Below are 25,388 nucleotides of genomic sequence, written 5' to 3' on the forward strand. Positions count from 1 at the left end.
CCAGCAAGAAAAATCCCCCCAACTCCGCTAAATACATAGAGCCCCAGGGTGCTCCTTATAAAGCATGAGATAAACCACAGACAGAATTATTGTCACAGGACACCCCCATCCCCACCCCATGGGGCATCAGTTTTTTTCTCCTGGCTTCCTCCATGGGGTTTTGGGCACACCTGCTCCCTTATCGCTGCCGTTAGCACAGAAATGAGAAAAGTTTCAGACAGAAAAAGGTTCGGAAACCAATGTCAGGGCCCACAGGGACAGGGTTTTAGATTTTTGCGTTTTGGGTGGCAATATTCTCACACCAAGATGACCGGGGCTTAGCACCACCTCATCATTTTCATGATGGAAAGAAAGCAAAGCAATTGCCCAGAGAAAACTGGACGGTATAGAGGCAGGATGAGACGCAGATGACGGTAAGGTGAGGAGACAGGCGGAGAAATGAAACCTCTCACAGCAGTGTGGGAGTGGACACAGGGCTGGGAGAGCTTGTGACACCCTAGGCTAATTCCCTCCTCAGACCCCACCCCAACATTACCTAATCAGGTGGGCGTTTTCTTAGGAAGCAGGTGACAACTTGCCTTGGGTTGGGGCTTTTTTCTTTTTAGATAGTTTCACTCTGTTGCCAGGCTGGAGTGCAGTGGCACGATCCTGGCTCACTGCAACCTCTGCATCCTGGATTCGAACTATACTCGTGCCTCAGCCTCCCAAGCAGCTAGGACTACAGGTATGCCACCAAGCCCGGCTTTTTTTTTTTTTTTTTAAATGGAGTCTCTCTCTGTTGCCCAGGCTGAGTGCAGTGGTGCGGTCTTGGCTCACTGCAACCTCCACCTCACAGGTTCAATGATTCTCCTGCCTCAGCACCCCAAGTAGCTGGGATTACAGGTGTGCACCACCATGCCCAGCAAATTTTTTGTATTTTTAGTAGAGATGGGGTTTCACCATGTTGGCCAGGCTGGTCTCGAACTCCTGACCTCCTGATCAGCCTCCCAAAGCACTGGGATTACAGGCTTGAGCCGCCTCACCCGGCCCCCTGGGGCTATATTTAAAGAAGCCCTCAAGGGAGCAGAAGATCACCCTCTGAGGGCCATATGATCATGCCTCTTGACACCTGCCTGCTCCTATCTGTGCCTCACTGGGCCCTGGTTTTTAGAGCTATGTGGGTGCCTGACACACTCAGAGCCACAGAACATGGGAAGGGCTCTAGGCCAACAGTCCCAGCATCACTCAAGTCTCCTCTGGCTGGCTCCTGCCCTAAACCCTCCTGCTCACTTCCAGCTGTGGAGGCAGCCCAGAGGGTGCCTGGTTCCTTGGCTCCCCCCTCCGCCAGGCCCTCTCAGTGTGACCTAAATCCTTATCAAGCTTGGCAGCCCTCTGCAGGCGCCCAGATGACCCCTGGCCTTAGTGACGGTGAGGACCAGCCCTCTTCGGCCTCCAGCCTTCCCGGAACCCCTTGCCTAACATCCCGTGTGGTAATCATGCCTGTTGGCCTCACTCAGTCCTGCCGGCCACTGCCAAGTTCCCTCTGCTAGTTCCAGACTCTCCCACCTCTAATGGAACCATCAGGAAACAAAAAGCTGTAGCACATTTTCTCTCTCAGGTCAGAAACTCCTCCCAGCACTTTGGGAGGCCAAGGTGGGAGGATCACTCGGGCCCAGGAGTTCGAGACCAGTCTGGGCAACAAAGTGAGACCCCATCTCCACAAAAAGTTTAAAAATTAGGCAGGCATGGTGGCCAAGGTCTGTGATCCCAGCTACTCGGGAGGCTGAGGCAGGAGATCACTTGAGCCTGGGAGGCAGAGGTTGCAGTGAGCTGTGACAGCGCCACTCCACTCCAGCCTGGGCGACAGAGCGAGACCCTGTGTCAAAAAAAAGAAAAGTGGGCAGCTGTTTGGGGAGCAGGGTAAGGGCCACATACTGCCTGATAATGGTGGGGGGGGGGCGGCAGGAAGGTGACTGAGTGATCTGAAAGGCAGCTGATCCCATGATCTCACTTAAACACCTCTCACCCTACAGAGAAGCCCTGATTCCATTTGCTGTCTTTCTTAGCAATGTCTCAGCAAACGTCCTCCATTTGCCACACGGGTCCAAGCTTCCGCTTACTAAGCACCCACGTGCCAGACAACCCCGGAGGCAGGTACTCCCATCGTCCCCACTGTACAGATGAAGAAACTGAGCTCAAGGTCACGCAAGTGATAAGGGGCGGAAGAGATTTGAAGCTGTGCACTGAGGCGTGGCAGGCGTGCGCGCTCCGACCCCTAAATCCCTACTCTGGATATTAAAGACGGAAGGACGGAGCAACTCATTCTACAGACGGAGAAAAGCCAGACCTGGGGAGTCCCAGAGCGGGTGCCAGATCGTGGGGAGCAGCCAGCACCCCAGGTCCCCTCCACGACACAACCACGTCCCTCGGCCACTTCTGGGGCCCGCGCGCGTCTCGGACGCGGCAGGACAGCTCTAGGATGCACGGAGACCCCCGGGCCGGAGGGAAAAGCGGGGGCAGACGGACGCACCGCTGCGCCCCGGAAGCTCCGAGGCCCCGCCCCAGCGGCCGCCAGCGGGGGGCGTGGCCTCGCCTGCGCCCCGGCCCCGGGCCCGCTGCGCCCAAGGCCCCGGAGGCCTGAGACCTCAGGCCTGGGGCGGCGTGGCGGCCGGGCCAGCCTTGGCCTCGCGCCCTCCCCTGCTGTCGCCGCGGGCTCTGCGGGTGGTATCCAAGCGTCGTGAGGCGCGTAGCCGCGTGACGCGCGCACCTGTCCGGGTGACGGGCCCTGCGGAAGAGGAGGCGCGGCCTGGGGCGCAGGGAAGCCCCGGGGAGCGGGCCCGGCCCTTAGCGCTGCCCCGGCCGCGAACCGGAGGAGCGGCCTGCGCCGCCGCGCGAGAGGAAGTAAGCGCCCCCCGCCGGCCCCGCCGCCGCCCCCGCCCCCGCCCCCGCCCCGGCGCCTCCATCCCGCGCTGCCTCCGGGCCCCAGACCGCGCGGAGCCCCCGGGCCTGGCGGCCGGGCTCCCTCCAGGCTCGCTCCGAGCGGCTGAGCGGCCCTTTCCCTGGACTTCCCGACACTGAGTTCCAGGAGAGGGGGAACTCCGTGCCTTCCCCTGGTCCTGCTTAATCCTTGGCGTTGATTGGCCCTCGGGTTTCACACAGCGTGTCCTGTACCCGGATCCAGTGAACGGTTTTCCAGAGGCAGACTTCTTTGGGTCTCTGAAAATCAGCTCACCCAACCTTGAATGCTTATCCAGAAGTGAGAACTTCTGGAGAAATCCTTGCCCACTCCCCCAGTACCCCCAACAGGCCCATAGCTCATGAAAGGCAGCAGATGAGGGAAAACTGGTGTCAAATGGGCGTATTTTTTATTTTTTCACTTTAATAAAAGATTATTTTATTAATAATAATAAAATAATCTTAATCTTTTATTAAGATTATTTTATTAATTGCTTGGTTGCCCAGGCTGGAGTGCGGTGGCACAAACACGGCTCCCTGCAGCCTCTACCTCTTGGGCTCAGGCGAGCCTCATGCCTCAGCCTCCTGAGCAGCTGGGACCACAGGTGTGCACCACCACACCTGGCTAATTTTTGAACCTTTTGTAAAGACAGCGGTCCCGCTATGTTGCCCAGGCTGGCCTCGAACTCCTGGGCTCAAACCATATCCTGCTTAACTCTTCCAAAGTGCTGGTATTTTAGGTGTGAAGCACCACGCCCAGCCAGCATATTTTCAATTATGTATCATATCCCTTAAATTTTTCGTCATTACGATTGGAAGGTCATGATAAGCTGTCTGAGTTATTCCTTGGCATTTTTCTATGGTGGATGGTTAGTTGCTTTTAACAGCAGTTCAAGAAGCTAGCAAGAAGGCCTTCATTCGTGATGCTGATGGCTTAATGATAGAAACTAGCATTTCCGCCTGGGCCCGGTGGCTCACACCTGTAATCTCAGCGCTTTGGGAGGCCACGGCAGGCGGATCGCTTGAGGAGGGGAGCTCAAGACCAGCCTGGCCAACCTGGTGAAACCCTGTCTTTACTAAAAATACAAAAATTAGCTGTGCATGGTGGTGGCAGAGCCTGTAATCCCAGTTGCTGGGGTGGCTGAAGCAGGAGAATTGCTTGAACCGTCCTGCCCAGCCTGCGGAGGTTGCAGTGAGCCAAGATCCTGCCCCTGCACTGCAGCCTGGGAGACAAAGCTAGACTCTGTCTCAAAAAAAAAAAAAAAAAAAAGCTAGGATTAGGATTTCTTGGGTGCTTACTGTATGCCAGGCATTGTGCTCAGCGCCTTACATGACTCCCTATCAATTTGTTTTCCCATTCTGTGGTTGAGGTACAGAGAGGTTAAATAACTTGTCTGAAATCACACAGTTACTGAGTAGTAGCAGAGATTTGAATCCAGAATATTCTCATGGAGCCAGTTCTCCAAAAACTAGCCCTTGAAGGTTTTCAGGGTTTCAGCAAAGCAACTGAGGTTTGCACATGATGTCTTCATGATGTCAGAAGGAAGAACTGTGAAAGGCAGAGTGGACCCAAGAGGCTGAGGCCAGTTAGAGCAGTTGGTGTTCAGAGCAGCTTGACTTCATGGAGCAGAGAAGTAGCCCATCTGGTTTGAACCACTGTTCGGTATCTATACTAATACAGGGTTTTAAATTTTGCCATTCAGGGATGTAGTTACATTTTATAGGAAGGTTAGCTCTGAGACCAGACTGCCTGTTTTCAAATCCTGTCACCTTTTTTTTTTTTTTTCTTTTTTGAGATAGAGTCTTGCTCTGTCACCCCGGCTAGAGTGCAGTGGTGTGATCTCAGCTCACTGCAACCTTTGACTCCTGGGTTCAAGCGATTCTCCTCCCTCAGCCTCCTGAGTAGCTGGGATGACAGGCGCCTGCCACCACGCCTGGCTAATTTTTGTATTGTTAGTAGAGATGAGGTTTCACCATGTTGGCCAGGCTGATTTTGAACTCCCGACCTCCAGTGATCCTCCTGCCTCGACTTTTCAAAGTGCTGGGATTATAGGTGTGAGCTACCATACCTGGCCACATTATTTGGCTTCTTTTTGCTTTAGTTTCCTCTCTACTCACTGCTAAAGTGGAGATAATCATGGTACCTACTTCTTAGGGTTGTGGCAAGATTTAAATGGTCTGATGCTTGTCATACTTATAGCCTAGCATTTGGCATATCGTTAAATACTCCATAAATAGCTCTTTTATTATTAAAAGTGTTGTTTCAAGTTGTAAGCTGCTGCTAATGTGTGCTGTGTTGCTTTGCTTGAAGTCACCATTAGAGACGTGTTCCTTTGTGCCATCTTTCAAATGCAGAAATGACAGTGGTCCTGTGCAAATGGGATTTATTTGTTCATTTGGCAGATATTTATAGAGCGCCTTCTGTATGCCAGGCCTTGTTTTGGATACTGGAGGTACTGCGGAGAAAAAAGCAAACAAAAGTCCCTGTTCTCATTGGCACACACAGTCTTGGGGAAAGGAATGGCAGACAATAGGCAAAACGAATGTAATGATCATGCAGTGTATTAGAAAGCGATGTGCTATGGAGAAAAATAAAGCAGGAGAGGAGGATGGGAGGGGGCGGTTTACAATTTTAGAGTGGTCTGAGTAAGCCTCACTGAGAAGATGACATTTTAGCAAAGAACTGAAGGTAGTGAGGGAGTAAACCACGTGGACGTGGTGGGGAACATGAGGGAGTCGGCCAGGCCGAGAGAACAAGTGCAAAGGCCCTGGGGCAGAAGGCTGGGCAGCCAGAGCCTAGACAGACAGGATGGTAAGAGAAGTGCTCAAAGACGTAAAGGGCTGGAGGCCATAATGTATGGACTCTGCAGACGTCTGCACAGAGGAATGACATGATCTGGCATAAAAAGGTCACTCTGACCGCTGCACTGAGGCTTAACCATAGAGGGTTGGGAGATAGAGGCGGCCAGTTAGGAAGTTCCCACAGTAATCCAGACAGATGACAGTGGCTGGCACCAGAGTGGCGTGGTAGAAGGTGGTGAGAAGCAATTGGATTCTAGATACTTTTTTTTTTTTCTTGAGACGGAGTCTTGCTCTGTCACCAGGCTGGAGTGCAGTGGCGCAGTCTCGGCTCACTGCATCATCCGCCTCCTGGGTTCCAGCGATTCTTCCGCCTCAGCCTCCTGAGTTGCTGGGACAACAGGCGCGTGCCACCACGCCCAGCTAATTTTTTGGTATTTTTAGTAGAGACGGGGTTTCACCATGTTGGCCAGGATGGGATCGATCTCTTGGCTTCATGATCCGCCCGCCTCGGCCTCCCAAAGTAATCCCATGGCATACATCCCCTCCCATGTAATCCCATGCCTGGGATTACAGGCATGAGCCACCACGCCCGGCCAGATTCTAGATAAATTTTGAAGATAGAAATTACAGGATTTGCTGACAGATCAGATGACCCCAAGGTTCCTGGGTCTGAACACCTGGAAGGGTAGAGTTGCCATTTACTGAAAATGGGGAAAACTACTTTGGAAGCAGGTTGGGAGACAAAGCAGTTCAATTTTGTACATATTAAGTCTGGCAAACACGCCGCTAATGCTCTGAGAGTAGCGGTTGATTGATGAGTCTGGAGTTTAGGGGAAGTTTGGGCTGTAGACAGAGACTTGGGCAGATAGGCAGTTGTGTACTGTAATGTCTACCAGCGGACTTTGTGAGGTAATTCATAGTCTAATTCATAGTCTAGTCCAATAAATGTGGTGTAAATAGTCCCACGTTGGCCAACTTCAGTAGAATGTCTTCATCTCATAGATGCAGTGGAGATAAATAATTTCAAGAGCATAGATATTAGTGAAATGTAGTGAGATGTTTAGGAAGTAATGAGTTTTGAGTATTTATTACCTTTTTAATATAATTAATTTAATTTTTTTTTTTTTTTTGATACAGAGTCTTGCCCTGTCACCCAAGCTAGAGTACAGTGGCACAATCTCGGCTCACTGCAACCTCTGCCTCCTGGGTTCAAGTGACTCTCCTGCCTCAGCCTCCCAAGTAGCTGGGATTACAGGCATCTGTCACCACACGCAGCTGATTTTTGTGTTTTTAGTAAAACGGGGTTTCTCCATGTTGCCCAGGCTGGTCTTGAACTCCTGGGCTCAAGTAGTCCTCCCATCCCGGTCTCCCAGAGTGCTGGGATTACAGGCATGAGCCACCGTGCCTGGCTATTTAATTATACATTTATATAACTTTTTAATAATGGCCATGTTGAACAACTGACTTGAAAAATCCTAGAAATTTAGTAGTCGACTGTTGCGTGCAGTTATGAGGTGGCTCCAGCACATCCCTGGTTATATTGACCCAGGACAGGTACCTAAAGATGGGAATGAGGATTCTCTGAGATGAGAGAGGAACAAGGACCCCAGAGCCTGATCTGGAAGCTTTTGTCCCCATTCTGGCCCTGAGGGCAGTGAATGCAGATCGGAGGTCATTGACAGCAGGCTTGATTTTTATCTACATTGATGGGTTCAGCATAAATGGACAGAACAGGCAGACTGCAAAAACAAACAGACAAAAAACTTGGGTTGGCTATTGTGAAAAGACGAGGCACATCACCTTGTGCTTTAGTTTAAAATGATCTTTAGTTTGAACTTTTGTTTTACTCCCACATGTTCTTTTTAAAAAATTCCAAACTCATGGGTCATGGTTTGAAGAAAATTTCCCTTCCTCCTGCCTGGCGCACAGAAGGTAACGTCAAAGGCTGGGAGAGGGAATAGGGCAGCAGCAGACATTGACCTTTACCTCCCAGCTCCTCTCTCCCACCCCTTGTCTGCTGGGCACCGAGGATTAGAACTGCATCCTCCTGTGGTTTACCAAAAAACGCTCTGCGGCTGGAGCTTCAGCATAGGCTGGGTCTGTCTGTGCCCGGTCTGGTCGGGGACAGCTGCATGCCTCTTCCGCTTGGGTGAAAACAAAGGCCGGAACCTGAATTCTGATCCAAACCTCCTGGCTGGCTAAGCCAGTGTTCCCACCTTCTGGGATGTTAGCAGAGCCCTCTAACTGGTAAGTCTCTCCCAGGATGACTGGTAGGAGCCTCTCAGGATTAGAGTTAGAGACAGTGAAGGGTGCCCAGGACTGGGCCCGTGTGCCCACAGTCAGCCCTGGCTCTAAGATGAGCCGTCAGAAGAACGTCTTTTCCACCTACCTACAGGATGCCTCCGCAGCACTTTGTTTTGTAGTGAGTGTATTTCTGGCAAGTATCTTAAATAAGAATTGTAAATGAAATTGCATCCTCCACACACGTAAGTCATAGCTTCAAAGAGCTTTGTCTTAACTGCTGAATGACGCACAGTTATCAGCCCTTGGCTTCATATTTTAGTTCTCTGTTTCCCTGCCTGGCTGTTGAGGTCAAAGCTCGAAGCACTCTTTTGCCTTATAGAAATGTGGAGGGCAGCTCCCGGAAAATAGGGTGCGGATCTTCTTTTCTCGGAAAACAGGACTTAGGGACACTGAAAGATCACACAGAGCCTTTATCTCACCCTCCCATTTCCTAGAAGAGGAAACTGAGGCCCAGCCAGGCTAAATGACTTGCTCAAGGTTATGTCGTTGTTTAGAGGCAGGGCTCTGACAAGAGGCACCACACATTCCAGTTCCCAATCCGATGCCCACTCTTACAGCTGCTCAAACTTTCACTAAAGATTTTGTCATTGATTTATCCATTTTTAAAAAAGAAGTGATTCGTAGTTGGATAAGCCTTTGAAAGGCTACTTCCAGGCTCTTTGGCTAACTTCAAGTTTGTAATTTTGGAAGATTTATTTCACAGCCCATTCCTCTCAGAGCAGGCAAGGAGGCAGAGGAGAGAAGTGCTTCAGAAAAAAACCTTCTGAAGCAGAGCCTTGCAGCTGAGGGGGAGGTGTGAGCCCAGGAGATGTGTTGGAGCTGACTGTGCCTCTGCCCCAGAGGCTGGGGTCCCCCTGTTCCTGACTTTGACTTAACTGGGCTTCTCTGGGCCTGCTTATTTCTCTGTCAGGGCAGCAGAGAGGATGACCGAGCCAGCCTTCCTCTTGCTGCTTCCAGACTAGCCAGGAGTAAGCTAGGAAGCAGGGTGTGTTCTTCAGTGCTGTCTGCAGGGCCTGGCTCTAGCCCCAGGAGAGGTGGGAGGTTCACAGTGTTTTTCCTGACAGCAATGGTATTATGCCACCCTTGGGGGCCAGGAAGGCACTTTGCATTTGATTAACTTAATTAATTAACATTTGTGCAGCAGTTTTGTCACGTGTATCATCTCAATTAATCCCGCCCCCCAGTTGATGGTAACTTGCCCTGTTTTATAGATGAAGAAATGTAGGCCCTAAGGCTCTAATCATCTACCTGCTGTTATAGAAAGGAGTTCAATCACGGCTCACCGCAGCCTGGACCTCTTGGGCTCAAGTGATCCTCAGCCTCCTGAGCAGCTGAGACTACAGACATGTGCCACCACACCCAGCTAATTAAAAAAAATTTTTTGTAGAAATGGGGGTCTCGCTACCTTGCCCAGGCTGGTCTGGAACTCCTGGGCTGAAGCAATCCTCCTGCCTCAGCCTCCCAGAGTGCCGGGATTATAGGCTTGAGCCACTGTGCCTGGCCTAATTAGCTGATTTAATTAGATCACGAAGCTAGGCAGTGATCTTGACCCGGTCCTTGGACCCAAATGCCGCATTCTTCTGCTTGACTAAGGAAGCTGTTTAGCGTCGTGACTGAGGGCCCAGACTTTGTGGCTTGACAGTTTCCTTCACCTCCCAGTTTCCTTGTCTGTAGAATAAGACTCCTCACAGAACCCCCTCCAGGAGACTGTTGTGAGGAACGACTGGGACGGTGCATTTAAGTCATTGGTACACGCTAACTACTTGGTAAGCATAGGTATTATTAATGGACTCAGGAACAACCAGTTTTTACAGTGGGATGGGCAAATGAAACCGTTTGAGACTGTTTCGAAATCCAGTGTTAGGCCCTGCCCTGTACCTACTGAATCGGAATGTCTTTGTCTTGGGAAAGGGAGCAGGAGGCGACGCGTGCGTGTTTATTCTGATGCCCTCCTTTGATGAGAGTCATTGCTCTAGAACTCTTTGTTCTAGTACTCACTGCTCAGTATTCCAGAGTCTTGCTACTCAAAGTGTGCTCTTGGACCAGCTGTCAGCACCTCAGGTACCTCTCCTTCTGCATCAGAATCTGCCTTTTAAAAAGATCCTCAGAAAATTCAAATGCTCATTAAAATTTTAAGAAATACTGTTAAGGTTAAAAAACATAAAAAAACAAATACACATACCACCCACGCTCATTTAGGAAAGAGTTGTTCTCTGGTTGTTTTGCAACCACAGAGTAAGCAACCATGTTGTAATACCCAATATCTTGGATTTGTTTATAGGAGTGCTGGGAACATAAGTAACAGATAAGGGAGGCCAGCCTGAGAACTGGGGACCCACAACAGGATTGGTCGGTGAAGACTGTGGCAAACCTGAGTCAGAACAGGATTAAACAGAAGGCCAGGAGTCACTTCAGGCCAGGTGGCCATCTGTCACAGCTGCCTGCAGTCTTCTGGGGTGGGGGCAGGAGTGCTGGCCCTTGGGTCTCCCCCACCTGCCCATGCCAGCACTCTGGGGGCCTTAGCTCTTCCCTTTGTACCAGGCACGTCCGGAGCGCTGGCTACCAGGGTCCCATCAGCAGCTCTGAAGCGCAGCCTGCCAGCTGGCGGCTCCTCCTTCTCCAGGCTGTTCTCTGAGCTTCAGATTTCTCGCTGCCCCTCTCCCGCACTGACCTTGCAGCTTCTCCTTCCCTCCAGACAGGGGCGAGATTGCCGGTTGAGGAAAAAACGCTTGAAGGGCCAAAGACAGGGACTGGAAAGCAGCAGGAAAGAGCAGAATGGTCCTGTGGTCCGTGTGTGTTTTTAGGGGTGAGTGCAGATACAGGGAGCGTGGGAGAAGAAGGCTGGGGAGCCACTCGTGGCCCCGATCCTCTAGTTAAAGCTCTAGTAATGGACACACCATGTGTCCTGTAGGCACTGGCTCAGACGCTGTTGTTGGGGCCTCATCTTGGGTTGGTCACTCGCTAGGACCCTCTCGGAGATGGAACTTGAGAGAGATGAGGACAAGGCAAAGGGGGTGGGAGGAGGGGGTCTGATGTCAGGGTCAAGAGGCAGATTTGTCTCCTCTGTATACGGATGGTGGAGAGGTCATTGGGCCGGTTCTGTGGGGCCTTTGTAAGTTATCTCTTTAAACCTCAGTTTCCCCATTTGTATTACCAGATTACAGCTTCCTAAAGTTGCCAAAGATTTTGTGAATCCTTTACCTGATAAAATGCCTGACATATAGCAGGTGCTAATCAGCCATCTCAGTTCCTTCTTCACTGCTCCCACCTGCAGGCTGGGCCCCATTTCCACCATAGATTTCCCACTAGTTCCAATGGGCATGCCGGCCATGCTTACTTTCCCCTTCACTTCCTTCTTTCCTTCCCTCCAACACTGGCCTTGGTTGGAAACTAGAGAGCTGGAGAGCTGAGGAGTAAGCATTCAGCACATGAAGCCCTACAACCTTTGTTAGAACAGAAGGCCAGAAAAAACAAATGCTTGGTGCGTTTGTGACCCACCCTAGGCCTCTACCTCTCATGCACATCAGCTCCTTCAGTTTAGGCTGAACACTAGCTCAGGTGGTTTGCTTCCCTGGGGGAGGTTGTAGCCTGCAGTGGCTGTACAGTGTCAGTCCCAGCTCCCCTGCTTTCTTACCCTGGGACCCTCATTGACCCAAGCCTCAGCTTTTCCATTTGCAGAATGAGAAAACTGTAACAGAACCCACCCCATGTGGTTCTTTCCAGGATTGTTGTCTGGATTCAGTGAGCTCTAATGCACATAAGTACTTAGTGCCAGCACTAAGTGTTAGCTATTATCACTCTTCCAGGATGACACCTACCACTTTGTGCTTAATAGGCAGCAGGCATAGGCCTAAGCGCATTATAAGCATGAACTTCTTTTATCCTTATAACAACTCTGTGGTGTAAGTACCACTGTTACCCCCATTTCAGATGAGAAAACCGAGGTACAGCCAAGTTAAATAATTGTGTAGTTACTAAGGGGTTGTACTGGGATTCAGACTCAGGCAGTCTGTCTGGAGTCTATGTTTTCTGTCACTATGCAGCTGAAGTTATTAGTCAGCATTTTGTAGTCGGAGCCCAGTAGACGTGGAGAAGAGGAACGTGAGAGGTGAGAGGAGGTGGTTCTACCCTCTCACTGTTGCAGCTGTCGCCTAAGGACCTGCAGCTATTCCTAGGCTGGGGCTGCCCTGCTTGTCCAGGTGACCTGTGTCCAGGTCTCCTGAAGGAGACCGGCCGTGGTCATCAAACGGACAGCTCCACTCCCAGGCCCATGGCCCTCCCTGGTGGCCTTTGCCACTTTCCCATGCTCCTGGTAGCAAAGTGACTCACCTCTAGCATGTGGCCTCTAACTTTCCCAGGCAGAGTCCCCATCTACAGGGCAGGCTCCCTACCCACTGACTTCCTGGTACAGAAGCCCAGCTGCCAGGAGGGAGGGATGAGCTGTGGGCCTCTAACCTATTCTTAAGGAACACGTGGTGGTGGTTTCTTGCCAGGCAGGAAATGTTTGCTTCACATCACGGCCACCTGAACCATGTCTGATCCTTCCTTGTTCCTCGTCTGTTTCTCTGTGCTTTCCAGGCCCCCCGGCATGTGGAAGATGCTCACAGTGGCGATGTGTGTGGCCCTTCTGGGCTGTCTGCAGGCCCAGGAGCTCCAGGGACACGTCTCCATCATCCTGCTGGGAGCAACTGGGGACCTGGCCAAGAAGTACTTGTGGCAGGGACTGTTCCAGCTGTACCTGGATGAAGCAGGGAGGGGCCACAGTTTTAGCTTCCATGGAGCTGCTTTGACAGCCCCCAAGCGGGGCCAAGAGCTCATGGCCAAGGCTCTGGAATCCCTCTCCTGCCCCAAGGACATGGAACCCAGTCACTGTGCAGAGCACAAGGATCAGTTCCTGCAGCTGAGCCGGTACCACCAGCTGAAGACGGCCGAGGACTATCAGGCCCTGAACAAGGACATTGAGGCACAGTTCCAGCCCGCGGGCCTCCAGGAGGCTGGCAGGATCTTCTACTTCTCAGTGCCGCCCTTCGCCTATGCAGACATTGCCCGCAACATCAACAGCAGCTGCCGGCCAGGCCCAGGCGCCTGGCTGCGGGTTGTTCTTGAGAAACCCTTTGGCCATGACCACCTCTCAGCCCAGCAGTTGGCCACAGAACTCGGGAGCTTTTTCCAGGAGGAGGAGATGTACCGGGTGGACCATTACCTGGGCAAGCAGGTGAGCATCAGCGCGGAGCCTGCCAGGGTTAGAGTAGGAGCTGGGTGGTGGCAGACCCCAGCAACAAGGCTGCCCACTCATTATGGAGCTGGGCCCCAGGGCACTGTGAACTCAGAGCTCCCATGGTCTCCTGAAAGTGGGCAGGAGGTGAGGGGTCAAAGGAAAGACAGCAGCAGGCAGGACTGTTGGGTCCTTGTCCATGTATCTGGCCTCTTTTGTCCTTTGGGCTCTGCCTTCTCACGCCTGCCCTGCATTCCCTGTAGAGGTGGCCCAGGGACTCCAGTGTCTGGATCTGGCTTCCTGTTGGGTGTGCTGTGGGAATTAGAATGAGCTTTCTTCTCATCTACATTTTTTTGTTTTTTTTGAGACAGAGTCGTTCTCTGTCACCCAGGTTGGAGTGCAGTGGCATGATCTCGGCTCACTGCAACCTCCACCTCCTGGGTCCAGTGATTCTCCCACCCTAGCCTCCCTAGTAGCCTCCCAAGTAACAGGCACACACCACCACGCCCGGCTAATATTTTGCATTTTTAGTAGAGACGGGGTTTCACCATGTTGGTCAGGCTGGTCTCAAATTCCCGACCTCAAGTGATCTGCACACTTTGGCTTCCTAAAGTGCTAGGATTACAGGTGTGAGCCACTGCACCTGGCCTCATCTACTTTTTTTCAATATCTTTTTCTTCCTGAGTTCTGTGTTGAGCCAGAAGGTTGGCAACAAGAACTTAAACCAGGGAGCAGTGGGAAGCTAAGCCCAGGCCCTGGGGAGGAACATGAGGTAACCTCCTGGGTGACACATGTCAGTCACTCAAAATGCCTTGGAGGCCCTTGGGGGCATCCTGTCCCAGGAACCCCAGCAGAGAGCACAGCAGCCCTGTGTTCTGGTACTGAGCCCAGGTGGTGCGGGTGGGCACAGGCAGCTGTTGAGAACAGAGACATGATTTCCATCACACCCTGTCTGGAGTTGCCCATAGCCAGATTCCTAAATAGTGGTCCTTAGACCTGGACCATTCCTGGGGAGGTTTTCACTTGTTAATGGCAAGATGAGAAGAAATACTGAATGTGCTCAATTTGAAGCTTTTCTTGCTACATTTTTGGTGTTAAACCTATCTTTATTAAAAAATAGTTATACTAGAAGATATGTAATTTTGAATATTCTTTTTCTTGGCAAAATACAAATCTGATAACCCTTTGGAGGTCACTTGCAAATTTTTGGAGGCTTTACTGGCCCATGAGACCCTGAAGTCCAGAACTATTGCTCAGAGGGCATCTTCTGGTCTAAGAAGGGAATGGAGTGGGCAGAGCCCTTCCTGGGGGCCAGGGTTCCTCTTTCATCGTGAGAGGACCCTGCAGCACACCATCTTCCTCCCGACAGGCTGTGGCGCAGATCCTGCCTTTCCGAGACCAGAACCGCAAGGCTTTGGACGGCCTCTGGAACCGGCACCACGTGGAGCGGGTGGAGATCATCATGAAGGAGACCGTGGATGCCGAAGGTGTGTGAGTGGCCCTGTGTGCTGGGTCCCTCAGCCTCTGCCTGCCTGCTGTCTGCGGTGAGGCCTTGGGTACTTCTTAGAGGGAGGTTTTCTGTGGGCGTATGGTCTCCCTTCGAGCCTGCCGTGTGCCCAGCTCTGAACTGGACTAAACCCCAGGGTGCTGGTTGGCAAAGCCCAAGTAGCCATTGCTGCCCGTGGGGAGCATATAGTCCAGAGAAGCAGGCCTGGCACAGACTCCGGAAACCACTGGCACGCAGTGGAGGCTGGAGTTCCCCCGGGTTCCCAAGTGCGTAGAGACTGTGGGAGCTGTGTGAGGGCTTCTCTGACTGCGGTGCTTGCAGCTGTGGCGCCCCTGCCTGGGCACTGCCCCTTGGGTCCCCCTCACCTCCTGACCCCTCTCTCATGTTAGTTCTCAGCTCCATGGCCCTCTACGAAGGCTTTCTGAGCCCTGCAGGCCCACTCCCCTCACCCTCATGGTGCCGCACGCCTCCTTCCCCTGCCCTGCACGGTGTTGCCCTTGCTTTGTCCTTGTCTACCCTGTCTCTCCTGCCAGCCTGTAGGCTGCAGGAGGGCACCTCCTCTCCGGCACCTGCCACACACCTCAGATGTGCTGAGTAAGCACCTGGAAGGTGGGGGGCCTGCATCAGGCCCACCTCTGCTTTCAGCTGGGTGGCCTCAGCATGTTACTCTTTGCAGCTGTGAGATGAGTACGTCCTGTCAACAAGGACAGCTAATGTCCCTTTGGGACCTGGCATTCGTGATGGTAGCAAAGTTTTGGAGCATTGACCGTGAATATGTAAAGCCCTGGCTCTTGCCCAGTAATGATAACAGCTAATGTTTACTGTGTTCCCGTTCCCCCAGCTGCCGGGTGAGGTGGGCGCTGTTATTAGCCTCCTTCCAGATGAGGATGGTGGCGAGTCCACAGCCCATGGTGGAAGGTGGTGGAGCCTGATTCTGGGGGCAACAGTCTGGCCCCAGCACCCGGACCTGGCGCTGCCGCCTGGTGCTGCCAGCGCTGTGTCAGTGGCCAGCTCATCCCCGCGGCCACTTTCCACAGCTGCAGCGGGAGCACCCGAGGCCACCGTGCCACCCCCCGCCAGCCCCCGCAGTGCATGCCGCCACAGTGCAGGGCCCAGAGCCCTGGAACTGGGGTGGGCCAGGAGGTTTGTCCTCCTTTTCTCTGTTCCTTGCTCTTTCTCTGGGCCATTTTCTCTCGTTCTTTTTTTCCCCTTGGTTTCTCTCTTCAGCTGTTTCTCCATTCCTCTCTGAATGTGTATTTAGTGCCAGAAGCTCTCTGTGGGGCTGAGATGCCAGTGAGCTACGAGACTCAGCCACTCAGATATGGCTTCCTAATACTGCGCAGATTCTTGGGTGCTGTGGGGGGTGATGATCTCATCACACGGGCTGGTAGGACAGACGCCAAGATGGAGCCAGGCACAGTGGTGTGCCTGTAGTCCCAGCTACTGGGGGCAGAGGTGAGAGGATCATTTGAGCTCAGGAATTGGACACCAGCCTGGGCAGTGTAGTGAGACCCCATCTCTGAAAAAGAAAACAATATGGGTGACAGGTGTTGCAGGCAGGCAGAGCAGTCGGGGGACGACATGAGGGATGGGTGTGAGGCCAAGCAGGACTTCCCCAGCCAGGCCTTGAAGGACATTGCTGGGCTCTAGAAGGCACTGGGTTTCTCTACTCCAGAATCCACAGCAGAAAAGAGGCCCTGTCTCCTGCAGTGAGCCTTCGTGGGTCTCAGGGAATTGTCCTCCAGCCCTTGCAAGCTTCCCCTCCCTGTCCTCAGCCAGGGCTCCGGCCGTAGGTTTCCTCCCGCACCTGTGTGTGTGTGATATCCTGGCAGGCACGTGTGCTGGGCCTATCCCTGCTTTGTCTTCAGAGAAGTGAGCTGCACCTGGTGCAGAGAGCAAGGCGCAGAATGGGAGGGGCCCTGCCCCCGCTGCAGCCTGCAGGCCAGCACCTGCACCTCTCCACCTGGCCTTGGCCCCATCCCCAGTGAGGCTGGGATACCAGGACTCCTCCCCTCTCCCCTTTCTGGCAACTCCTTCCTATCCCCACCCTGGGCTGGGGAAGAGCTGTGATGTCTGGAGTTTATCTGTTGGTGCTTTGCCTCTTAGTTTTTCCAACCCTCCTACCTTGTTTCCTTCTTGGTATCTTGTGTCATATATGGGTTCTTTGTCGGTCCCATGGAGCCAGGGACCAGGCAGATTGCAGGCCTGATTATCCTAGCAAAGGTACTTTTGGATTTTGGAGAAAGAAAAACAGAAGACAAGAAAGAAAGACAGGCGGAGCTCCGGGCAAGTCTATTTGCCGAGACAGTCTGAGGATGTTGGGTTTCAACAGCAATACAACAGCCTGGACTGGCTATCCTCAGGGTCCAGGAGGGAGAGGCAACCGGGGCCCTGTTGTCACTAAAGCAGGCCCAGCCTTGCCTGCCAAGCGGGGCTCTGGGGGAGGGTCCGCTGCTCCTAAGCTCCAGAGTGCAAGGCCTTTCATTCAGCTGGGCCCTGTACCTTCAGCCCAGGGGCAAAGGGGGCCTCAGCGCAGGACAGGCAGTGGGGGATCCACTAGTCCTGGGGGCTTGCAGCCTGTCATGCCGAGGCCCAAGTGGGGCTGGTTCAGTCTGCGCCCCTTGTCAGAAGTGGCCAGCAGGACTGCAGCTGTCCTGGGGTTTGGGCCTCACTGTTTGGCTTGTTTACCTGCCATTTACAGACAGAGGCCTGAGACAGCTGGTAGCAGGGAGGGACTGCCTGCTGCTGCGCCCAGCCCCCAGCAAGAGGGCCTTGGACACAGGGTGCTTTGGCAGCAGAATGAGCTCGCTTGCTCTCTCTCTGTCTCTCTCAATTTTGTGTGCCTGCGTGCCAGAGGACACATTCTGTCTGCATCCCAAGAAGGTGGCCTGGTGCAGCCTTGCTGGCCCCAGCACTGTTCTGTGCTGTCCCCTCTGGGTTCTGCTTTGGAGCCAGCCCCTCAGGGACCCCCTGCCTGTGGTTCAGGCTGGAGAGAGGGGACAGGCACCGCTAACCTGCAGTATACCCTAGCACGGCCAGGAGCCTTGTACCCAGCACAGCAGGGCCTAGGCTGCCACTATGCCCTGAACGAAGATGGGAAACAGGCAGGAGGAAACGCTACCTGCTGCCGGACTTTGGGGGGCTTAGCAGGCGAGTGCCGCTGCGGTGGGGCTTAGTGTGGGCGGAACTTTTCCAGGGCAGGATTCAGAGCCCCACAGTCTGACTGCTAAGCAGAGGGGCAAAGTGCAGGGCAGACCATTCTCCCCAACTCCTCGCCCCACGTACACTACAGGCCATTCTCCCTCACTCCTCCACCCTGTGCTCTGCCCCTGCCAGAGGTTCTGGTAGATCCCAGCTGCCCCCCACCTCTGCAGTCGTGCAACCCTAGCTGATTCCTAGGCAGGAGTGACACCTGCGTAACCCAAGCCAGCACCCTGAATGCTGGGAAGGGAGGGGCTGCAAGCCAGGCCTGGGAAATAGTGTTCCTGGTCCAGAGCTGCTGCAGGCCCCAGGAAAGGGACTTCTGAGCTGCAAGGTCATTTGGATGTCTTCCCCACCCCCATCACACACATCTAAGTGGGTGGAAGTGGCGTCCCCAGTTCCCTCCCCTCCCTTTCCCTCCATCCTCCATGCTGGGTGAGTGTTTTTTTTTTTTTTTTAAATGCTGCAGCCTCTGGCCCAGAGGAGTTTGCTGCAGAGTCAAGCCTGCTGCACAGGCCAGAGGGGGTGGGGAGGAGGAAAGGAAGATGCGATCTGGTACCCAGCTCCCATGCAGCCTGACCTGGGGTGCTTCTCCCGTTCATCCAGCCTGTGAGCCTCTGAGAGTCACAGCTACCCTGGGTACCCCGACTGGGGTCTCCTGAAGCAGCATGAACCATAGAAGGAGAGTCACTGTGCCATCTTCATCCCAGAGACGACCCTGGCTGGCCCTCATCATGGCGTCGGGAGGGGCTCTGCAGACAGGCGGGCCCATGTGATTAATGGGCTGTGTTCAGCTGTCTGGGTCCAGCTCCCTTTTCTGTCAGGAGTGCTGGAATCAGAACCAAGGTCTCTGGCACCTCAGAGCCGGAGCCTCTAACCACTGAGCTCCATAGCCTCCCAATCTGGCCAGGCCCTCAGTAGTTGGCCTCCCTGCTGGAACGCACTCAGGGCCAGGCTCTCTGCTGCCCTGGTTTCCCCTCTGTGTAGAAGGCCTGTTGTTGTTGTTGTTGTTGTTGTTGTTGTTGTTGTTTTAGAAGGCAGGAGGGAGACTTCCTGAAGATGTCACTGCTGGGAGGGTCCCTGTCTTGACATGGGGAGAGGAGCCTGATGCGTGCCCACCTCTGAGGGCTGGAGTGACCATTCAGTGCCTCTCACCAAGGGACCAGGGCAGCCAGGGTCCTTCCAGGCACACACCAGCTGTCCTGCCTTCCAGCCTGGTGTGCCAGAAGGGGCCAGGAGCTCACTCAGCAGGGCCAGTTCCCCTTCCCACCCCATCTGCAGAGCTGTCTGCAAGGTGAGCCCAGGGCAGCTGCTGGACCTCCTGTCCAGAGAGAGCACCAGCCAGCACACTGCGCTCTCCTTGGCCCTCACCTCTTTTTATTTTTAGTAATCCCAGAAGGTGTCGATAGGGATTGCAGCTGGCTCTTAGTTGTTTGTCTTTCTGTTTTTTAAACTATTTTTTGTTAGGAAAACCTGGATTTCCCACAATGTGGAAGCAATAAGGAGGGGGCTTCTGGTCCCAATTCTGAAGGCTGTGACCTTCAGCACACCTCTGTGCAGTGCCGATAGCCCCAGTACCTCTCTCTTGGTAGTTTTAAGGATTAAATCAGATAATGCACACAGAAATACTTTACAAATGGAAGTGTTGTTGTTCTTCCAAGTTTGCAAGGAGAGGTAGCGGCAGTGTTCTTGCAGTGTGTCTGAGTTCCACGTGACTTATATTGGATTATTATGTAAATCCTGTAATTGATCTATCATACTCTTTTATGTCCATTCTTTATGTAATATTTCTCTCACATATACACACTCAGTTGTATATGTATTTAAATATGTATTAGCAGTATGCATAATATATACCTTTTAATATTTATATTTCTGTTCAGTTCTGTGCACGCCACAGAATATGTGTTATAAACTCTGTTAGTAAGCTTTTTGGTTGTTTCTAGTTTTTTGCTGTTTTATAATTATTATCTTAGAGATGGAGTCTTGCTATGTTGCCCAGGCTGGTCTTGAACACCTGGTCTCAAGTGATCCTGTCTCACCTTGACCTCACAAATGGCTGAGACTACAGGTGTGTACCACCTCCTCTGGCTTCTGTTTTAGATAGTACTTTGGGAGGCTTTTTAAAAATTGAGATACAATGCACATACCACAAAATTTACTCTTTTAAAATATAAAATTAAGTGGTTTTTTGTATATTCACAAAGTTATGCAACCACTTTCTAATTCAAGAATATTTATGAACATTTTAAAAAACATCTTCCCTTTAGTAAACTTCTGTAGAGGGATGACTGGGCCGAAAGGGAAGAAATGCTTCCTGGCTGTTACTCCCTCTTCTGAATTGAGCAGCACAGCCGGCGGGTGCCACCATGGCCCCCCGCTTTGTCACCCTGTGACCTTGGTGAGCTCTGGACATGCACAGGCGGGAGCCAGGTTTACAGGAGGTCTTTCTTCCCAGTGTCCAGCCTGGTTGTGCTTTTCTCTATCCTTTTCATATACTAATGGGTTTCAGCCTTCAACTTTCAACCCAGGAAAACATGCATACTGGGAGCCAATGTAGATCATTTTTAGGAGAAATCAGTCCACCATAACTGGCAGTAACTAGGAAAGATCAGCACCAGGAGGAGGGCCAGCCCCTCACTTCCTGTCCTTGCACTCAGCTGCATGGCCTCTTCCCAGGGAGGTGCCAGGCCACCATCCGGTCACTGCAGTAAACCCTCAAGAGACAGAGCTAACCAGGAGAGGAGCAACGTCCATGAATCTACAGGCCGTGTTAAACACAGGCGCACCCCCTGAAGCTTGAAATTAAGGAATAAAGGAAGCTCTCTTTTACCCATCAGGTAGTAAACCCGTGGAATGCGTTCTCTCTGAGAATTGAGAGAGGATAAAAATAGGAAAAGGGCCACTTAGGGACTTGCTAAATTAATGAATAGTAAGCAGATAACAGGGCTTTTAGGGACTCTGCTGTGTTCCTTCATCAAAAATTCATCTGTTTTTAAAGCTTTACCTATGCTCTTTACATATAAATCTACAATTCATTGATTGGAAGGCATATTTTTCATATTTGGACATCTCTGAAATTGGGTTTATCCTTAATAGTGGAACCGGAAGCCCTTTTCTTTCTTAGTGGTTATAAAACAGCGATCCTTCCGCCACTGATGGCGTTGCGAGTTTGATGAAACCCAGTTTATCTCCAATGTCCGTTGTCTCTCCAGACCCTCATTTATACCTCCAGCCGCCTTTTAGATAGTTTCATGGGGTGTCGCACCATCACTTCAGATTCAGCAGATTTAGAATTCAAATCATCACTGCATTTTTCTCATGAAATACCAACCGGCTTTTCTAAGCTCTTTATTGCCAAATGGGAACAGTGCTCTCTGAGTGCCCGGGTTGGTCGTCCCTCCCTTTCAGCATCTATCATAAGAAAAATCCCAACCAATATTTATTCAGTGTTTCCTGTGTGCTAGCCACTGTTCGATGCCCTGTTTAGATGTTAACTCCTTAAGCCTCACAGCAGCCCTGCAAGGGAGGTGCAGGGATTATTGCTTGTTCACATGTGAGGTGACGTCGCTTGCTGGAGATCACAGGGCTGAAAGAGGCCAGAGCTGGTATTTAAACCGGGGCAGGCTGGGCATGGTGCTTTATACCTGTAATCCCAGCACTTTGGGAGGCCAAGACAGGTGGATCACTTGAGGTTAGGAGTTCAAGACCAGCCTGGCCAACAAGGAGAAACCCCATCTCCACTAAAAATACAAAAATCAGCCAGGCGTGATAGCGTGTGCCTGTAATCCCAGCTACTTGGGCTGCTGAGGCAGGAGAATCGCTTGAACCTGGTAGGCGGAGGTTGCAGTGAGCCAAGATTGTGCCACTGCACTCCAGCTGGGGTGACAGGGAGACTCCATCTCTCAAAAAAAAAAAAAAAAAAGATAAAATAAACTAAAATAAAAAAGCAGGGCCACCAGGCTCCAGAGACCACACTCCTGACCACAGCTCTGTGCCACCATTCACAGATCCAGCCAGTCACCAAGTAGCTTTTATTCATCTGCTGTAATAACGTCTCTGCATCTTACTGTGACTTTGTTCCCTCCTACCTTTGTTACTTCCTTTGATTGCAGCAAAGGCTGCCTCGTTGATTCCATTACCACCAGTTCCATCCCGTTCATCTTGCAGGTCGCAGACAGCTTCATCTTTCTGAAGTACCTCTTTCGTAGTTCTGCTTCCCTGCTCTAAACCTTTTTTAAAACGTTTTATTGAGCTGTAACTAACAAATCCTACAGTTTACCGGGTTGAGGTGGACAGGCCAGTGAGCTTTAGTATATCCACAGATCGTGTGTCAGTACCACAGTCGATATCAGAACATGTTCATCACCCCAAAGGAAGCCCTGTACCCCTTAGTTGTCATCCCCTGACTTCCCCATCCCCCAGCTTCTGCCAACCACAGATCAGCATTCTGTCAGTGGGTTTGCCTATTCTGGATATTTCATACATCCGGGATCATAGGTGTGTGGTTTCTATCACTTAGCATCCTGTGTTCAGAGTTCACCCATGCTCTAGCATGTATCAGCCCGTCATTTCCTTTTACTGCCGCATAATTCCTGACTGTATAGATCTGCCATGATCTCGAGTCACCAGTTGGCAGACATTTGGGTTGTTCCTACTCCTTGGCTATTATGAATAATCCTGTAGTGGGCATTCATGTACAAGCTTTTGTGTGGACCTGTGCTTTTGTTTCTCTTGAGTATAAACCCAGCAGTGGAGTTGCTGGATCATGACTCTGTTTAACTGTTTGAGGCCAAGAACTCTTCTTTATTTATTTTTTAATTTTTGGAGACAGGGTCTTGATCTGTCAGTCTGGCTGGAGTCCAGTGGTGCAGTCATAGCTCACTGCAGCCTCGACTTCCTGGGCTCAAGTGATCCTCCCACCTCAGCCTCCCAAGTAGCTGGGACCGCAGATGCATGCCACTATGCCCAGCTAATTTTTATATTAGATGGGGTTTTGCTATGTTGCCTAGACTGATCTCAAACTCCTGGACTCAGGGGATCTGCCTGCCTCAGCCTCCCAAAGTGCTGGGATTACAAGTGTGAGCCACTGTGCCCGACCTCAAGAACTCTTAGAAGCTCCTTAAACTACTTAGTCTAGTTTCCAAGACCCCTTCCATGTGTTCTCAGTTTCTGCTCTTCTGAATCACAGACCAGCTGTCAAGCTCACTGCTATTGTTTGGCCTGCGTGTGCAGGCCTCTGCTGCCAGTCACATGCTGTTCACCCCACCTAGGATGTGGCCCACTGCAGTCAGCCCACACATATATTTATTTGAGACCCATAGCATTTTTTAAAAATCAAAATTATTTGCACACATTTTAAAGTCTTGAGATTATACTTAATCATCCACGTTTTTATGTTATTCCGAAAAATTGGAAGATTTGGTCACCCTGGGCCCACACTCCTGTGAGGCACCACCTGACTACAGCCGAGGCACTTAACTGTCCCTCTGAGGGACGCCAGCCTTACTCCATCCTCCTCTTTTGCTGGCCCTGGTAGGCATTGGAATCCCTGACCTTTGTCCTAGACCCCTCCTTCCAGAAGCTCAGTAGGCATCTTCATTGTGCTGTTTCTAAAGGCCAGGGATACCCATGCCACTCCACACTCTTCTGTTGTAGGGTTGAGTAGTAGGTAATTAAAAGGGAAATGTTTTGGTGGTAAGAATTGCAGGCTCTGGGACCAACTGCCTGGATTTCAGTCTCATTTTTACCTCTTTGCCAGCTGTGTGACCTTGGGTAATTTATCTAACCTCTCTGAACCTCAGTTTCCTTATATTTTAAAATAGGGGCAATAGGAGGCCTTCCTTATATGTCATCATTGTGAGGATAAATGGGCCGATCCACAAACATTGCTGTCGTCAGTATTCTCCTTTTCTGGGTGTCTTCTCAACAACAGCACAAGAACTTTGAAGGCCTCATCCCTATGGAGTGGCAGGAGCCCACCCGTTGTCTTCCCTGCGGAGACCACGCTTGGCATTTTGGTTGGCACAGTTGGGCTGGACTGTCCTGCTCATTTCAGACTGTCCCTGGAAAGAGCTGCACCCTCAAGCTTCAGTTGCTATGGCTGGGGACAAGGTGCCTTGCTATATGAGTGGCTGCTGGCTTCATATCTTGCCCCCGACACTGGTGCTGCTGTCGGAATGGCATATGGGGCTGATTCAGGGCAGGGTGTTCCCCAGTCGTGACCTGGCATGCTTACTGTCTCTCTGGAGAGAGAGAGAGAGAGAGAGAGAGAGAACACACCACCAACCCGGTCAGGACGGGCACCATGGACCTGGCGGCTGCTGGGAGGAACTGTAACATTGGGGTTCAGGGTGCCCTCAGCTCCCCTGAGAGGATGTTTCCCCAGGTTCTTGGTCTCCTGCCCTCTCAAGAATGAGAAAGGGGACCATGGCACAATGCGCAGTAAATGCCGGACTCAAAAGTGTTTGTAGAAAGTGATTTATTTATTTAGAGAGAGAGAGAAACAGGAGGAGAGAGGAAGAAACAGCTAACTCTCACACTGAATGAGAGAATCCAGAATGATGGAATCTGGGAGAGGAAAGCAGTTTCCACACTGAGTGGAAGGGAATAGAGAGAGAGATGGCATTTTGGAGGGGAAGACAGGCTTCCACGAGAGAGTGTGGAAGGGGACTCCAGAGGGAGATCCAGGAGAGAGAAAGATGGCTTCCAGCTTCCACGAAGGGAGTGTTTGTGGAAGGGGACCCAAACATGGAGTCCGAAGGGGTGTGGAAGAAGGGGACTTTTAACCTGAGAGGAATCCCCACCTTCTCTAAGACCCCTGGCCAATGAAAGGAGTTCCTCAGAACTTCCGCTGGAGTGATTGACTCTTAGTTTCTTCCCTCGCCAGCGAAATATAAACATAAATCACATAAATCGTTAAATCGCCCAGATGGAGAGAGAGATGGGAGGGGGCATGGCGCTAGGAATTTCTGCCCTCAAAAATTGCACCCTTGTGGACCTGGAAAGAGAACACCTTCCCTCAGGACCATGAGTGGCTCAGCAGGCCTGAACTTAGGACCTGCTGCTTTTTGTCTGTTTGAATTAAATGTTAATTAAATACTAGGTAAAACCAGAGTTTACAGAATGCATGGAAGAGCTACAGCACTATGGTAGAACAAACACCTGTGCCCCACTACCCATTTTTAAAAACAACTTTCTTCTCCTGTGTTTGCCTCCCCACATTCTGTCCTGTTTCTTCTTTTCACGCTTCCAGGTTGTAGATGATGATTCCCTCACTTCTCTTTCTTGCTTCCATGCACGCCTGCCTCCCTAGACAATCTGTTGTTTAATTTTGAACAAGAGTCATCCTGTATGTGTCCGAGGGTGGCTCTTTCTGTCTCTGTGTCCAGCATTTGGAATAATCGCTTGAGATCTGTCTTCTAG

General features: G+C 51.6%; 1 protein-coding gene across 3 annotated transcripts in view; it reads left to right on the forward strand.

The window, feature by feature from the left end:
* Positions 1-2,578: 2,578 nt before the first annotated feature.
* H6PD (hexose-6-phosphate dehydrogenase/glucose 1-dehydrogenase) overlaps positions 2,579-25,388 on the forward strand; it is a 35,119-nt gene continuing 12,309 nt past the window's right edge. The window contains exons 1-3 of one of the 3 annotated variants that reach the window (XM_037729522.1): positions 2,579-2,754; positions 12,619-13,255; positions 14,625-14,742. In XM_037729522.1, the coding sequence (XP_037585450.1) occupies positions 12,629-13,255; positions 14,625-14,742 (745 nt within the window). In that variant the 5' untranslated portion in view covers positions 2,579-2,754; positions 12,619-12,628. Of the gene's footprint in view, positions 2,881-7,133; positions 7,984-12,618; positions 13,256-14,624; positions 14,743-25,388 lie in introns of those variants that run through there. The other 2 variants (XM_017503490.2, XM_017503482.2) reach the window with 2 other exon arrangements.

Source organism: Cebus imitator, unplaced genomic scaffold (assembly GCF_001604975.1).
Source record: "Cebus imitator isolate Cc_AM_T3 unplaced genomic scaffold, Cebus_imitator-1.0 Scaffold15, whole genome shotgun sequence".
NCBI classification, from domain to species: Eukaryota; Metazoa; Chordata; class Mammalia; order Primates; family Cebidae; genus Cebus; species Cebus imitator.